This window comes from Parus major, chromosome Z (assembly GCF_001522545.3).
Source record: "Parus major isolate Abel chromosome Z, Parus_major1.1, whole genome shotgun sequence".
NCBI classification, from domain to species: Eukaryota; Metazoa; Chordata; class Aves; order Passeriformes; family Paridae; genus Parus; species Parus major.
In genome coordinates this window covers 11,168,877-11,185,579 of record NC_031799.1, presented here as the reverse complement: position 1 = coordinate 11,185,579, position 16,703 = coordinate 11,168,877, and the positions used below count along the sequence as shown (strand labels likewise).

The following is a 16,703-nucleotide window of genomic DNA, read 5'->3' as shown; positions in this document are numbered from 1 at the left end:
GGTATCAGGGATTTAATTTTTCTACTCTGATCTCAGTCTTTAATCAGTGTTACCACTTTATAAGGCCTTTAACAAAAAACCAAAAGAAAACAACCCATCAAAAAAATCAAACAACCTAACAATCAATTAAATCTACTAATTAAATTCCCAGTTTATTCTCCCCTTCTTTTATTTATTCCTATGTAAACTATCTTCTCAAGACAGGCCTAGTGTTGTTGGTTGGTGTGTTCACTGAAATGCCAATTCAGTCAGAAAAACTTACAAATCTCATGAAAAGATTTAGTGAAAACACTAATTCAATCAGATTATAAGTACACTTCAATTTCATAGGACATTCTTAGGTCTTCAGATATAACAAGGAAGTGTACATATAAGAAGGCTTGATCAGATGTAGAGCTATACAGACCAGAGAAGGGTAAGCCAAGGGAGGCCAAAAGTCTAGATACAGAGTAAGGTCACCTCAGTTGGTTCAGGAAAACAAGCTAACTCTAACTGCAACTTACTGTCCTGATCACATCCTTGAGAAAAAGGTTTTAACTGAACCATTAGAAACAATTTTAGAAAAAAACAATCAAAGTGAAACATATTTTTTGGTTCTTTCATATTTTGAAATTTAAAAAGTGGGGTGATTCCAATATTTTTCACCCCTTATAATGTGTATCATTGCTGTACTTAGAAATAAATAGCAATTAAAATAGAAGTGTGTAATATATTAAAGTCATTAGCTTTCATTACTTGCATCAGATTACCTTGAATGTGCCTGAAACTTGGAAAAATTAGCAAAATCAGCAAAGCGTGCTTATTAAAGTAGCGTAAATTTAGCAAGCCTAGTATATCGCCTTCAGGCATGATAGCATCCGTGTCTCCATGGCAACTGGTCTTGTCCATTCCAATTCAGTGTTTAAGGAACTCTTCCACAAGAGTCTGATCAGTGACTTCCACCAGTAAAGTAACCTTACCTACAAATGCTTAATTCTGAAAAACTGTCCATAGCTGGAAACTCATTATTTGCATCCTGATGGTCTGTTATTAGACATACATGGTCATACATACATACATGTTTAAATACATAGCCTGCATCTTCCACTTTAATACTTCAGAATATACCAGAAGGACATGAAGTGTGTTTTTCCTCCAAAACATCTGCCTTTTTTACTGTGTGCAATTAAATTCAATTGCTGAATATATACTTCCACTGTTTCTTAGAAAACCTCCAATTTTCAACAGTGTAACAATATAATTGCTTAGAAGAAGCATCTAAGGTCACTAACTCCAGACAGACAACTGAGCTAAAAAATCTTTCTTACACTTTATATATACAAGATGCCTCTTTGTCTAAACTGCTCTTACTGCTAAATGTAAGGGTGGTTATAGGACCTCACTATGTAATAATAAATCTCCTCTTAGTTTTCACTAGAAATTACTTTTTGGTCACATCATAATGATGTGGTTTTGTGCCAGTATCAGTTTGTGATGTAAAGAGTTTTTTTCTTTCCTTGCATTTTGTCTTCCTGATGTACTTAAAGTCAGCATACACACTTCATATACTCCTTTTTCAGGCTGAACAGCAAAGAAAAAAAACTCAGGTTCAGCTGCTTATTTTATTCTAGCCATCATTTTGTGCACCTATTAACTAGCTCAAAATAAATGAACTACGTTTCATTTATTCAAGTATATTCAGTATATTCTGCAACTCTCTTGATTAGTTGCACATCAGTCTAATCCCATGTCTATCTTTTCATTGAAGATGATAGGATGCATGTTTTAGAAGTACTTTAACATTTGCATGTTTTTCTTTATTTGTGTGATAAACAGATATGTTACTAAATTATATTGCAAGTACATTATGAATTCCTGCATTTGGTTTCTTTAAGGGTTTTTTTAACCTGCATTTCATGTTATGCTTTAATATGCAGGGTTTTTTTTGGATAGATTTTAGCTATTTAAGCAATACCAAGGCTAACATATTTAATGGCAAGTCTGATTTTAAACAGATTTAACTGTAAGAACTTCTAAAATAAAAACCTTTTTAGAATGTTGAAAATACAGGTATTTACCAAAGAGGTAAAGCATAGTATAGACAAGAAAAAGAAGAGTACTTACGGTCTGTAAGACTAGCAATCCCTGCAAGAGTAGTGATGGGAACATGAGGCATATCCCCATTCATCCTGAAGTTCTGGGAGAGTAGTGCCTACACAGATAGTTCAGTTCAGGTGCCAGCTATCATTACTTCCCATCTCCCAAGCACTAAACGCAAAACAAAAAGAACAAAACCAAATAAAATCTCTCAGTTGACTTCTTTAAAATTTTACATTCATTAACATAAGTGAAACAAACCATACTACCTTTACTTGTATACTAAGGAAATTTTTTCAAGAGTGGGTAGAAGAGTGTCGATTTTAAATAATAGGTGGCATTAGCCAGCTAAAAAGCAAGCTTCCTTCTGGTCTCAGAAGAAACCCCTTCACCAAAAAAGATGCAAGATAAGGCAACTTTAAAAAAGTTTGGTCAGGTTATACAATATGGATTCAAAAACTGGTAACAATACTTCTGTTAGTTCATGCTGAAGAGTGATAGCACTTAACGCATAACCAGTTTAAGTGGTTAGCTATTATATTCACTTCCCAGTTTTGCAGAAGGAGGCATTTTCATAAAGAGACTACCAAAACTAAAAAAAGTAATTTACAGATTCAAAAATAAAGGAGAAAACATATTGACAAATACAAAAATCTAAGTATATTATAAAAGCAGTAGCTATTTCCAAATTGATTTGACAATATCTCTTCAATATATAACTCTGTCTGGTCAAACTACCAGAAATTACTCCTCCTGGGGAAAAAATGAAGTTTTACCACTACTGAACAAACTCATTTATTTCCTGTAAAACATCACATTTTATATTTGACTACAGAAAAAGGAATTAGTTCACTTGGACTGCACTAATTATAAAGATCCTAAATGTAAGGAAGTCTACGCTGCTAAAAACCCCTCAAAAACTGCAGTTCCAAACCATCAAAAATTTACAAGAATCACACATTACAATCCCCTACTATATAGTGAAATTGACATAATTCTTCTTATGTCATTAAAGGAATTTGATATGTGGTTACCTGTTGCAGACAGGCATGTGTGTTGACACAGTTTGGTAAATAGTAGAGAGTCCTTACATAAGCATTTCTCTTATCTACTGAATGCTGAAATCATTATTTACTTACTATACAAGCCTACATTTTTGAGAATTGTGTATAAAATACATCTAAACCATGAGATCCTTATCATTTCCTTAATAACATTTCTTAGTAACATTCCTTCTTATGCCACACCAACATGGCAGCATATGGCAATATATAGCAATATACAGAACTCCACTGCTTATAAATACATATTAGACTATGGAGAGTCCACGACAAGGAAAACAAATGTTCTAAGTCTTTTTGTGCTCAAAAGCTTTCATCAGTCAGTGGAATTAACTTTTCAAAGTTTCCCTATCTGCATATTCTTTGAAAAAAATACTGAGGTTAAACAGAACTGACAGTGAGTTGACTTCCTCTGCTGCACCTGCCACAGTCTCATTCTGACCTAATTTACGTTTTTTAAAATTAAAAATATACATTGCAGATACAGAAATCTAGTCAGAAAGGAAAATACTATAAACTACAGATAGATACTCTATGTGGATTGCTGTGTTTTGGGGTTTATTTTTTAATCCAAGAAAAAACTTCCCTCAGAGCAGCTTCAAGTACTACTCAATACCCAAGGGTTTTTTACCCTGAATGAATACAAATATATGCAAAATTTCCATGGTTGCCTAGTTCCACAAATAAGCAAGTCTTAAAAATAAATTTAAAAAATAAAACACTCCAGAAGAGTCCCATAATGAGTCTGCAGCCAAACCCACAGAAGATAATACTTTTAAAATCTAAGTTTTCACTGAAAGCCTAAAAATTAAAGAACAACTTTCACACATAAATTTGATTTACTATAAAAATGTTATGTCTGAAACTGCCTCAAAGGAAACGCTACTTCACTATCCAATATTATCGGAAATTTTTATGTAGCACAGACACAATGAAATATAAGAAAAAGAAGTCTATTCACTTTCACTTCCTTATCAAGTGGGAAAGTTGTTAACACAGAAGTTGTCAGTCCTAATTCAAGTTAATTCCTAATTCAACTATTACTGCCACAATAAAGAAAATTATACAGATATTTTATGTGAAAAATTCCTCCAAAACCAGACACTAAATATTAGAAACCTTTTTCACAGATACATGATAAGAAATCTGAACCTGGCAAGGTTCAGAACTCAGAGTGCAGCAAGTGCAGCGAGCAAGGGAAAAGTAAACTTTCTTTGTAAGAGAAGAGTAAAAGGGGTTGGTTTGTTTAACTAACAAAACAAAGGTCAAGAGGGGATATGGTTGCTCTCTTTAAGGCAATCAAAGAAGGTTACTAAGAAAGAAAGCCACAGAGCAATGCTAACACAACAATAAATGAGCACATAAATACAACCAAGAAGAAAACTAGAACAGACTTTTTCATCATCAGAGCTGCCAACTTCTTGAACAACCTTACTTTAGTAGAGATAAGCAACACCACTACTCCAAAGACTTGTACAGTCTCCAAAGGATTGTACAGATTGTTACAGAAGTGACAGGATGTGGTTGTCTGCATCAGCTTGGGGGCTAAGCATGGCAATTCAAGAAGTTTGACATTATGAAGGTTTTGTAAGCATGATGAAATGAATAAACAGATGAGAGTAAACAAAAGAGAAAGAGAGACTGATGAGATTAAGTGATGGGATTAGTTTACAAAACAAACACAATATGAAGAAACCACATAGTAAAATCTGGGTCTAAATACTACATCTGTTGTGTTGATGGCAAAATTGTATCTGTTATAAAACTGGCAAACAAGGTGGGATTCAACTCCAGAAGCAGAGACTGAGATCCAGTGAAACTACAACTCAAATTTGATGCCACTGAGAACTTCAATAAACTCAATCACCTGAAGAATTTAAAATCTCTAGCAGTTAGGGAAATAAAGATTGATAGCTCAAGATGGTATAGATTGTTCCATACAAAACATCGGTACAGCATATAACAATAGCTTGATTGCCAGACAAGTTTTGTTGGAGTTTTCTCCCCTACCTCCATTCCCCAAATGAAAGAGGGGTTGAAAGTACTAATTTAGCAGCTCACAACTAATCAAGAAGAATAATCATTTCCAGTATCTCAAAATTTTCCATTGCCAGGCTTGTTCAGTAACTGTTAACAATAGTGTAATAGTTAACATAGCCCCTTAACTGAAAAAAATGAAACAGTTATTGTTATTGTTAGTTAACTATATTGATATAGTTAATTATATAGTTATACTATATACTATAGTATAACTATAACTAGTTAGTATAACTATAGATAGTGTTAGTTATTGGCTGAATTAAGGAAATCAAAGATCTGCACTGGAAGGCTTTTAATCAATGCATTAGACTGTAGTGTAGCAGTTCAGACAGAGTGCAAGAAATACAGTCTAATAAATGTATGAGGTCTTGTATATTCAGTGTAGAGGTACTTATGCTCTTGCTTCTTTATAAGAAGCAACAGATACCATACAAGACATTTTAGGGAGGAAGGAACTCCCTAAACAGTGTACAAAGGAAGCAACACAACGAACCCCTCAGTGAAAGGAAAACAGTGAAATGGCAGCAAATCTAAAAAACAACATGTGAAAATTTATCATCATAATATACACTAATAATGAAAAGCCAAGCCAACATAGCAAGGAAACTATTATCAAGCAAGTTTAGATAATAGTTAATAAGTTTAATTTAAATTTTTAAATTTTATTTAATTTAAATAACAAATTTAAAGTGGGGGTTTTTTTTAAGTTATCCTTCCCCTCCCCCCTCTTTTTTTTTTTTAAATTATCTATGTTGTCCTTTATTGCAAAGGTAAGATTAAGGGAGGAAGAGAGGATGAGAGGATGAAAGTTGGGAACAAGTTAAATACAGACATCAACATCCAGCAAAGAAAAGCTACAAGCATAAAAGGAAAAGAATAACAACAACCCAAGCAAACAAACAAAAAAAAAATTACCCTTCAAATAAGAAATAGAAACAAACTGCAGTTGTATGTTTTCATATATTGAAGCATTTAACTATCAATTGAATGATAAGAAGACTCTGATCACTGGTTATCATATTAAGGTACAAGCTCTTCATTCAGGAAACATTCCTCTTGGTTGAGAAACTGTTTATCTCTAACAAAAATACCAGGTTTTCCCCAGCTTTGCCATGTGCATGCATGAGAAGAGTAAAACACAAAACAAAAGGAAAAATCTGTTTATGCAGTAATACAAAAAGGCTCAGCAGCAAAGCACAGATAAGTAACCAGTCTCAGAATTGGGCAGTTCTTCAGATTTAAAACAATATATTATATATAAGTAATCTGATATTTTCCAAGAAGTAAAAAAGGGGATTAAAACTAAACTTTAAAGACAAGCTATGATAATAGATATCTGTGTTTTTCTTTTAAAAATACTATTTTACTATTTTACTTCTATTAAGCGGAGTACTTTAAATAGTCTTGTTTTATTTCATTTAGATTATGAAATCTTCATTTAGCATGGAAGTATTTTAAAAAGCAGTTTCAGTTTCCTGTATGTTGAGTAATATCACATAGATATAACCACAGCACCATGATCTTGATTTCTTCAATTTCATAAGAAAATTAAAACAGTATAACTATGTATTAGCTAATTCATAATTTAGATGAAGAGCGAATATTTTCTTTTATCTTAAATCAGCGAACTTGCAATCACAAATTTATGAATCTTTGTCTCATAGTCAGTTTCAAACTCTGACATTTTGAAATAAATTACTTTTCTTGTTTGTACTTTTGTTTATTTTTCTACGTATATATCAACTATATATATATATATATATATATATATATATATATATAAACTATCCTTTAAAAAATTGCTTAAAGAATGAGAATCACAAATAGAACCAATTAATATCCTTTAGTTCTCATTCAGATAAGATACTGTGACTGAGGTACATCATACAGATTTATCCACAAGAGGGCAGATTTCTGGTTTCTATTCCAGAGCCACAGTTTTATTCAACAACAGTGAGTTTCCAGAACTAAATGCTTTCAAAAATACTTCCAAAAATATACTAAAGAAACAAATATAGTTGACAAAACATTATACTCAAGTATTTGGGGTGGGGTAAGCATATACATTTACAATGTACAGCATTTAAAGCTAATTCAGTCTCAGAAAAAGTCAGTACTGGAAATGAAGAGTGAACATTAATTAATCAGCTGCCCAATGCAGCTGTCTAAGGTTAAAATAGTAATGCAAGTAAACATGAAGCTACTGTATATTTATTTAGGTTGACTGCTAAAGAGGTGGTTGCAGCATGTGAGTAAAGAGGGTGTACAAGCAGGGGAGTGTGTGTGTGTGTGTGTGTGTGTCTGTGTCTGTGTGTGTGTGTATTAGTGAAATCTGTATGTTTCATTCATAAAGTGATCAAGCAGCAGAAACACTGATGCTGACAAAACAACTGAAAAATTAAAGGGTTTGAGATAAGGATTACCTAGTACAGCTTCTAAACCAGAATTAGCATAACGTGTTTTCTATAGTAGGTGCCCAGTTCATCACAATCATTGTAAGAAAAAAAAGAAAAGTGGAAAGTACTATACTGTACAATTGTAAGCTTTATTTCATTTTACCAGTATAAAGAAATCTTTAGGGAAAAAAAACTAAAGCAACCAGTTTCTTAATCTTTAACTACTACTACATTCCTTTAGTCTCTGCTCTAATTTGATAAGCAATTACACTGATGTCTCTCCTGCCTAGGTGATATCAGTAGCAGTGACACCACAGTACACAAAAGGTCCCGGTACAATCGGTAGAAGCACAGAATGAATGAGATTGGACTGTGGATTCAGCAAGACACCCCCTAATGCAAGAGCACACAATTTCTACCAGGATGAGCATCAATCGTGCTCTGAACCTGTAATAACTCTTCCTGGGGGAACAGAGAAAGGGAGTTGACACAGTTGGACCACACCCAGAATCAGACCAAGCCATTTGTAGAGAACGGATGCCTATAGGCAATATGCAGCTTCCCTGATCTGTGGGACACTGGGACTGAGTGCACCCGTGGCAAGTTTGCCGATGACTCTGAGCTATGATGCAGTGCCATGCTGGAGGTAAGAGGTGTCATCCAGAAGGACTTGACAGGCTTGAGAAGTGGGACTATGCAAACCTCACGAAGTGAAGCTTATTGTGAAGATTAGTCATGATATTAACCATCACAGAGAAACAAACACAAAGGGAAAACACCAACCTACTCCAGCAGTTCATACATTTATTTCTCACCTGCAGTACATATTCCACACATGATTTTTACTCCATCCAAGAAAGCAAAGCTCTTTTCAATGAGCATAGCCCTTGTCCTTGCTCAGGCACAGATGCAGTAGCTGATATTAGATACAGTTCATTTTACTGGAAGAAAATAGTTAAGGGATGTATAGAACAGCAAAAGCAAATCGAAGGGTTCATTTAAGTCAGCTCTGTCAAATGGAGAATACCCGTCTTCATTAATAAAATAGTTGTGACAGGTATTGGGAATGAAGTAGCAGCTTGTTTTTTTTTAACTTTCTGGAATGTCTTTTGTTAGCTGTTAGTAGTGCTGCCCTTTCCTAAACACAGTTGTATACTGACTTCTACTTGTATTTTAAAGACTTTTTGATCTTTTCTAAGGCTGGAACTTAACCAGACTAAAAGCCTAATGATTAAACGCTGAACCAAAACCTACTTAATACAGCAGTCTCTTCCAATTTTTAATCTTGCGTTTCTGCCCTTGAACTCTCTCGGATACTTCATAACTTTTACAAAACAAAACTGGTATGAAATTAACGTCTTGAAGCAGCAGCTGATTTTACCAAGTCTTCATGACACACAATTTTTGCCTCTTTTTTGACTTTGAAAATTAATTAAAATCCCTCCAAACTTCTTCCATACACTAAGAAAACAGATGCATCAGTTTCTTTACCATTTCTCAACTAGCCCTCTGTAATATATCCAGTTTCCCTCTCTCTTATCAAATCAACTCCCACATGTCTCAGCCGCTGGATGAAGAGAGACAGCACATGCTGCAGCCTCTTTCTCAATGGGAACACAAGAATCTCCTCTATTCAACAACCAATTTTCACAAACTAAACTGTCTTGAGACTTCCAGCCCTTGTAAATGATAACTCAAACTTGCTGATGCTCTCCCAAAATTATTAGGCTGAAGGACTTAAATATAAAGAGGTGACTAATGATGAATAGGTAGAAAATTAGTAAATTAATCAGTGTTTATAGTGACTGTGCAGAAACATGAAGATCTTTGGTTATACTGTCCTGCTGTACACATTTGCAAAATTACAGCAATGTAATTATTTTTATAATTATATAGCTACTATTTCACTACTGAAAATGTGTTCTGTTTGTTTTATTTTATGCAAGGTGTTATATATTGTTTATGCAGCATATGGGCAGATACACTCTCTAAAGGAAAGTATGCTAACATTTAAGAGACAAAAATTCCCTAAATAATCAATGGAATTTAACATTTTAATTAAGATTACTAATCTTGCAAAAACATATTGCTTCAAAAGGTTGAACACAAGAGCAAGGGTGACTTGCAAAAAAAAAACCCAACTGAAGTGTTACAAATAAGTCACAATTAAGCCTGTAAAACAGTGTCACTAGTCAGCCAAGACAGTCCTTTTTCTCAGTTCCACACACACTCTGGTCAGCTAAACTACTGAAGCACAGTGAGCTCAAAGACATAGCACAGAAAAAAAATACAGAATAGAGCCAGGGGGAAAAAAAAATCAAACATGTTAAAAAAGTTATTAATAAACCCTGAAGCATAGTGCATGCAACATCTAGATGTACTGCGTTGGAATAACTGTTAATGAACTAAGCACTTCATTAACAGTTTACCATGAGCAGCGTGGGCTAGACAGTAACAATCTGGAATCTCTCAATGGCTAGGAAAAATATTATTTTAGGTTTAGGTGTTTGGTCCTCCTAGCTCTGGGGATGGGTTCACAGTGCTACCTGTGAAAGTGCCCTATGTAATTCTGAACTTGTGTTGCTGCTGCTGGTTCTCCAGCAGCTGCAGCAAAAACACAACAGAAGTTTCTTTTCCTCACAAACTGTACTAAAAGGAGGGATATATTTCCAATAAAAAAATTCTTCCAAAGTGGTGTCTCTTTCACCTAACCAACCATCTTCCATTTGCACCTAGTAGTTAGCAAAGCTCCTCAGAGCCTAAGGCAAACTCACAGGTTCCATCAAGATGAAGCTTTGCAACTTGCAAAGTTTTCAAACTTACCACTGTCAGAATATTAACAAACATTCAGTCAAGAACAATTAGATGAAATTATGCTGGTCATGCACAAAAAAAGCTTGGGGATTTTTAATGTGTGGCCTGTCCATGTTAAATATTCTCAGTTCACCTTCACTGGGTACTGCCGCAATACAAAGAAACACAGAATAGCTGTCAACAGTGAAAACATACTTGTATAATAATAATTTAGAGCAAAACAAATGGTAATTATTTATGCAGACAGGAATGTTATGACCCAGTCAGTATAAAGCAAGTACACTGAAGCACACTACATTATATAAGTAGTGAAAATATCCTTTTCATGGAAATTCCCTAAAACATGCATCTGATTTTTTTTCTTTAACAAACTTAAGTAACTAAAACCAGTTAGGAAATTTTCTTCGTACTTGAGTAGACCTCCAATACAATTTAATTTTACAGTAAAATAAAACCAACTGAATTTAAGCTACTAATTCTGAAAGATAATACAAACTCAAATGCTTAATGTAGCTCAACTAAACCACTTTAAATTAATTCCTCCAGTTAATTTACATTAAAAATCTTAAGTACTGTCACATAGACAAGGATTGAGCAACTTCTTCATTTCTAATTATTTGAACAAAGTCGTATATTTTGAAATAGTTCAGGTGAACACAAATAATACCCCTATGAACTAGCTTCACACTTGTTTTTCCAAGAAACAAGAACAATTTTAAGTTACATATTGTAAATTTCCTGTTAGAACTTCAGGCACAAACTTACCAGTCACAATAAAAGTGTATCGAACATAGAAAACAGAAGATTAGCTATGACATTTCAATATTGAACTGTTGTCAATCTAGTAGATTTTACTTTCACCTTAAAAAGCAGAGCAGATCATAAACTGTGACACAAAGAGCTAAGAATTGAGGAATGGTGCAAAACATTTCACTTCACTTGCAGACTTCTTTGAACATGGCCCATTTGTCATGGCTATCTCCTCATTTCACAACAATTCCACAAAGTACAAGGCTGGAAGAGACAAGCCAAAGAGCATTCTGAACAGTCCATGAAATTAATGTGATTACCAGCCAAACAAGTTATCTTTTGCTGACTTTTTTTGCACATCCAAAATGGATGTTTTTTAAATGCAATGTCTTTTACTCTAGTGTGGTTTTGTTCTGTTCCTTTAGGTCTATGTTTCATCAGGTGTTTTACAAAATTACAAGGATGAGGCTGAGTCACAGAGTTAGAAAGCTGCAGCTCAGCATCTCAGACAGGTGGATGTAAAGACAAGGATACGCACTTAGAGACTGGTGAGGTAGATAGAAAATTGAGTTGAGATAAATCTAAGCAGTAACTCCAGCTGGGATTCCCATCCTGTTATGGAATTTGGCTTCTGCTGATGTGGAGGATAGCACAAAAACAAATAACTAAAAAGCAAGACAGATACACTTCCCAAAACATTTATTAACACTTGAAAAGAAGCATCTAGCTGACTGAAGGCACAACACACAAGCTTACTGTTCCCTGACCTGTCTTTCTCCTGCTCCAAAAGCATATAATTTATCTCTGTCCACGATTAATCCCATTACTGCATAAAAAACGGTTTGCCCATGCAGATATTTCTCTAAAGATTTTCTAAAGAAATATCTTTATTTATCTAAATAAAGATATTTCTCATTTTCAGTATGCAACAGATATGCATAGGCATATGTGCATATATGCAACACAAAGAACAGCAGAAAACAAGTCACTTTAAATTTGACAGGACTGTAAGCTGCCATCACCTCTGCAGCTGAACAATGCCTTTCAGTACCAAGGATGTAAACAGTTCATGACAATAAATACCAAAGATATTGAACACACATTTCTTTTCCCTTCTTTGTTCCCCACACTCCTTATCCTTTGAAGGAGAAGGAAGGAATAGAGAACTACTACTGTGTTTATGCATCCAGGTGTTACATGGGGTCATTGGGTGGAGACACGAATTCTCAGAGATCCACCAGCAACAAGTTTAATCTGGTTGCCCCTTTCTATAGGGTGTTTGAATCTCCCAGGCTCAGATAGCTGATTGGTTGGGATGTCTAGCTCTCTCTGCCCAGACCTCTGGCCAGTGGTGTGCTTGCATTTAAGCTCCAACAGGGGCAGCTGAGGGTCCCCTGTAACTTATCCTTGGACTTGTTCTGGAACTAACTAGGCCAGCCAAACTGGATTTGTGTTACGGCCTGATTTACCTTGCCCAGTTCAGACGAGCTGTACTGTGACAATACTGTGACAACCAGGAGTATTTATTTCAACACATTTTTCCCCAAAAACACACAGAATACTGAAGGAAGTGACCTCCAGAGGATATCTTATCTTGAGTTCCTACACAAGCAAGAACATCATGATGTCCAGAATACTGGAGAGGGGTTGGTGGGACAAAAATTCCCAGCATGGTTTTTTAAAAAAAAAATAAATCCATGGACTCAAATTGAGTATGCACTTTACTTTCATTGGCTGTAATCTTTATTAAAGCTGACACAGAAGTACCTGATTTGCTCTATAATAAAAGAAATTCAAAGACAATTCAACCATTGAGACAAATTATTTTAATAGACTTAGTAAAAAAAATATCTCCCAAAATCTAAGGCTCCCTATTCACAAAGTATAAACAATCCATAGAGCAAAACTGTATTACCAAAATTAGTATTTTTAATGACTGCAGAATACTCTATTTTTTAACTACTCTAGTAGTCATTTTCTCCATTTTCATTTTAAGAGCAAGCAGTGAGTTTTAGATTACAAATGCCTCAAGGAAAGTAACATTTCTAATCTTGACAGTGACCGCAACAAAGCAAAAACTTCTCCTGAAGTTCACTTTAGCCTCTATCTTTGGATCAAGTAAGTTAAAATTAACCACATAACCATACACCAAGAGTATATACAGTTAGTAAAGATCACCATAAGCTAAAAGGGCATCAATAATTGAGAAATTGTAACAAATTATGCAAAGAATTAAATCTAAACTAAAGTTTATTTTCCAAACCTATCCCATATAGTAGTTTTTACTTTTGACTTTTAATTCTATTAATGCGTTATTTTGATGGAATGTAGAAAGTAAGTTACTTCCTTGAAGACAGCTAGCATGTACAGCAAATAGCCATGTTAAAAAAAAAATGCCTTTTACTATAAAAAACCAAACCACCAGAGGCTTTTTAAAAGCATCCTGCAGAAAGAAATTAGTATCACAACATCTCCAGTTGGAAGGGGCTTTTATACAAAATTAGAAATACCTATGACAGAGACATTTTTTCCTACACGATTAGTGGATGTAATGAAATCTTTTCTATTCTTCTCAATTCACAGGTTCATGCAACTGTAGAAAAATCAGCTTTCACCTTTAAGTGCTTTTCAGTATGAGCCTAGTCTTGCTTTGACAAATATTGAAAACTTTGGTTAAATAAGCTTTCCATAACCAGATGAAGTTGAAAGATAAACACATCCAAGTATCTAACTTTTCTATTTGCCTCGTCAGAGTGTAGCTGTAGTTTAGATTTCTCCTTCTGCAGTAACCCTTCCCTGAAATCACCAAATACAATGTCTTTCAACTGCTGAATTAGCCATTGTTCACACTCAGCATACAGATTCACAAAATGTTTGCTTCCCAAGCCTTGAAGGAACAAAATACTTTGGTAAATTGTTCAGTTCTTCCTAAGTAACTTTTACCTCTCATCTGACACACCTGAAATTTCTTTTACAGGTTTCAAAGTAAGTCATAGCCTCTGCAACTGCAACAGAAAACACATGGCTGACACAATGACTGTCTGATTTCCCTCAATTTAATGCAGTCTTCCAGCATAACTTTGCAAGCCAGTACCATCTCCTAAGGGAATTATTCCTAATTAGCACACAAAATTTGAGAGTATATTATCCAGAGTTTGAATGAATGATGCTGAAAATCACATTCCAAGTTAATCTCAAAAAAAAACCAACCAACCAAGAAAAAAAACTCAAGTCACCCAACCAACTAACCCACCCACACTTAAGATATTGGTTCTTAGAAATTATTTTAGTAGACCTCAGATCTTCTTGGAAAAATTGAAGTCCTTCAGGATCACTTCCTCAGCAGAAGTTTTACAATTAGATGTAAAAAGAAATGGAAATGCCATTGCTTTCAAGCTGTATAAGATTGTATTGGTTTTTAAAAAAATATGTAATTCTGTTAAGACAAAACTATATTTGTGTTTTATAATCATCACATCTAGTAAGTGCCAGGTATCTACTAAAAGATTCCTTCATAGCATTACTTCCTGGCTTCAATAACTTAACTCTCAGCTGTATTTTACTGTCAGAAAACAGGAAGTCTTCTTCTTGTCCTACTAAACTAAACAAATATAGCTAGAATAAATTAAATCACTGCAGTGGGTTTAGCACTGGCTAAAATCACCACTGCACTTACTAGAATTATTTACTCATTTCCTGCTGTGAGATATGAACCAGGAGGAGGGCAAAGCAGGCTCAAAACTTAAAAGGTATAACGAAAACTTTATTAACAGGACTAAAAGAATAATAAGAATCAGAAAAAATCCTTCAGAACATTTCTCTCCTCCCACAACCTCTTTTCTTTCCCACTGACAATGTAGAGACAAATACTCAGATTTTCAAGCAGTTACCACCTCTACAACTAGTCTTCCATCATTTCTCATAGAGAGACAAGTTTTTCTCATCCATGGAGATTTTTCCACAAGAAACAGTTCTCTCATGGCTTTTCATTTCCACAAATAGCAGCTGCCTGGAAAATCTGCATTTGTAAAGTTCCTCCCATCTCATGCAGCTTTCCCACAGCTGCTTTCATGGGCTATGTCAACTTATGGGGTAATATTTTAAGGTTTAGTTGTTCAAAAGTGAAAGTTCTCTTCATCTATCTCTGAAATCATCTTCATCTCTGGAAACAGAGGTCTTCCTCTTCTCTCCCTGGGGGATGGGTCTTCATCACTCATCTCTCTCTCAGTTCAAACTTATCACGGGATCACAGCTACTTCAACATCTGCTCTGCTTCATTATGGATGCTTCTGCTCACATCTGTACTTTGAACACTACATTCCCCCCGTGCTATTTCATGAATTAAAGGGGATATTCTAGTGTATCATAGTCCATCTCCATGGCCTTACCAAAGGCACTATCAGCCCAAGACTAAGGCAATCGCCTCATTCTCATCCCATCTGAGACTTGACTCCTTCTTTACTGACCTTTGTGTCTTCACTTTGTCCTCTTCCCTCACTCAAGAGAGAATCAATGTTTCAGAAGCTTCATCTGTGCAGTGAAAGTTAGTACGTCGCCCATGCCTGTGGGTAGTCACATAATCTCTGCCGGGTTGCGGCTGAAGATGAAAGCTCTTCGGGGGCATGCTGGGGGGAAGCTAGGATCTACCAGCAGTTTTTAGTCAAACTCAGCAGCGGCAGGATTTTCAGCTGAGCCGCGGGTTGGCCTGGCCGCGCTGGGGAGGGAGACCCGGCCCGTAGCCACTCCCAGGGCCCAGCGGGCCCCCACTCGGCCCGGGCCAGCAGCAGGGCAGGGCTTAACGGCGGCAAGATGTTATTGGCCACAGCCAAGCACAGCCGTGGCCGAGGACCCACATCCTCTCCTGTCTCCCACCCAGCCGCTGATGGGGTCCGGACCGGTCCCATCAGGCTGCGCGGGCCGCTTCGGAGCGGGGCCAGCCCGATCGGCACCCAGTTACATCTTCGAGGCCGGAAGCAAGAGAGATTTTCCCAGGCTAGCCGGTCTTCAAAATGTGAATCTCACAGAGGCGGATCTAGTTTGTTAATGGTTTATTAGGTTGTCAATTCTAAGAGCTTGCCAGCTATTGGCTTTTGCCAGGAATAGAAGAAGCTCTTAGCAGTTTCTCTCACAAAAATCCTTTCTGTGGGTGGCTTCTTCTCTCATCACCAATTGTGAATAAAGGCAAAACCAACACATTCACTATCATGTATTTACAAGCGCAGATGTTCAGAGTTTTAGACATTCTCTTCCTTCCAGTACAGAACAATTTCTGATGAGAGGTAAAAGGCTTTACCCATACAGTAACATTCCAATGCAGCATTTTAACTGGAATATGCGGCACATTGTATCTGTGCACTGACTATTGAAGAATTCAAGCTCATAGTACCATCTTGGGTATTACACATTATTCAGAACTTAAAGGTAACTGCAGTAAGAAGAAATTTAAATAACAGTCTCATTTCCTTAATAGTGACCTGAAAGTGCTATGACTTCCCACTAAGCAATTCACTCAACATTACCTGCATAGCAGCTGACATGCCTTAGCCTAAAATAGGTGAGGTACTTC

General features: G+C 35.7%; 1 protein-coding gene across 8 annotated transcripts in view; it reads right to left on the bottom strand.

Annotated features, from left to right (window-relative positions):
• The window catches only part of NIPBL (NIPBL cohesin loading factor), a 141,220-nt gene that overhangs the window by 91,347 nt on the left and 33,170 nt on the right, over nucleotides 1-16,703 (bottom strand). For all 8 annotated transcript variants that reach the window (XR_004500431.1, XM_015652701.2, XM_015652706.2 and 5 more), the window contains exon 2: nucleotides 2,104-2,247. Coding sequence is in view for 7 of the 8 variants with exons in the window: in XM_015652701.2 (XP_015508187.1) it covers nucleotides 2,104-2,167 (64 nt within the window). In the remaining variant the exon portion in view is untranslated. The remainder of the gene's footprint in view (nucleotides 1-2,103; nucleotides 2,248-16,703) is intronic.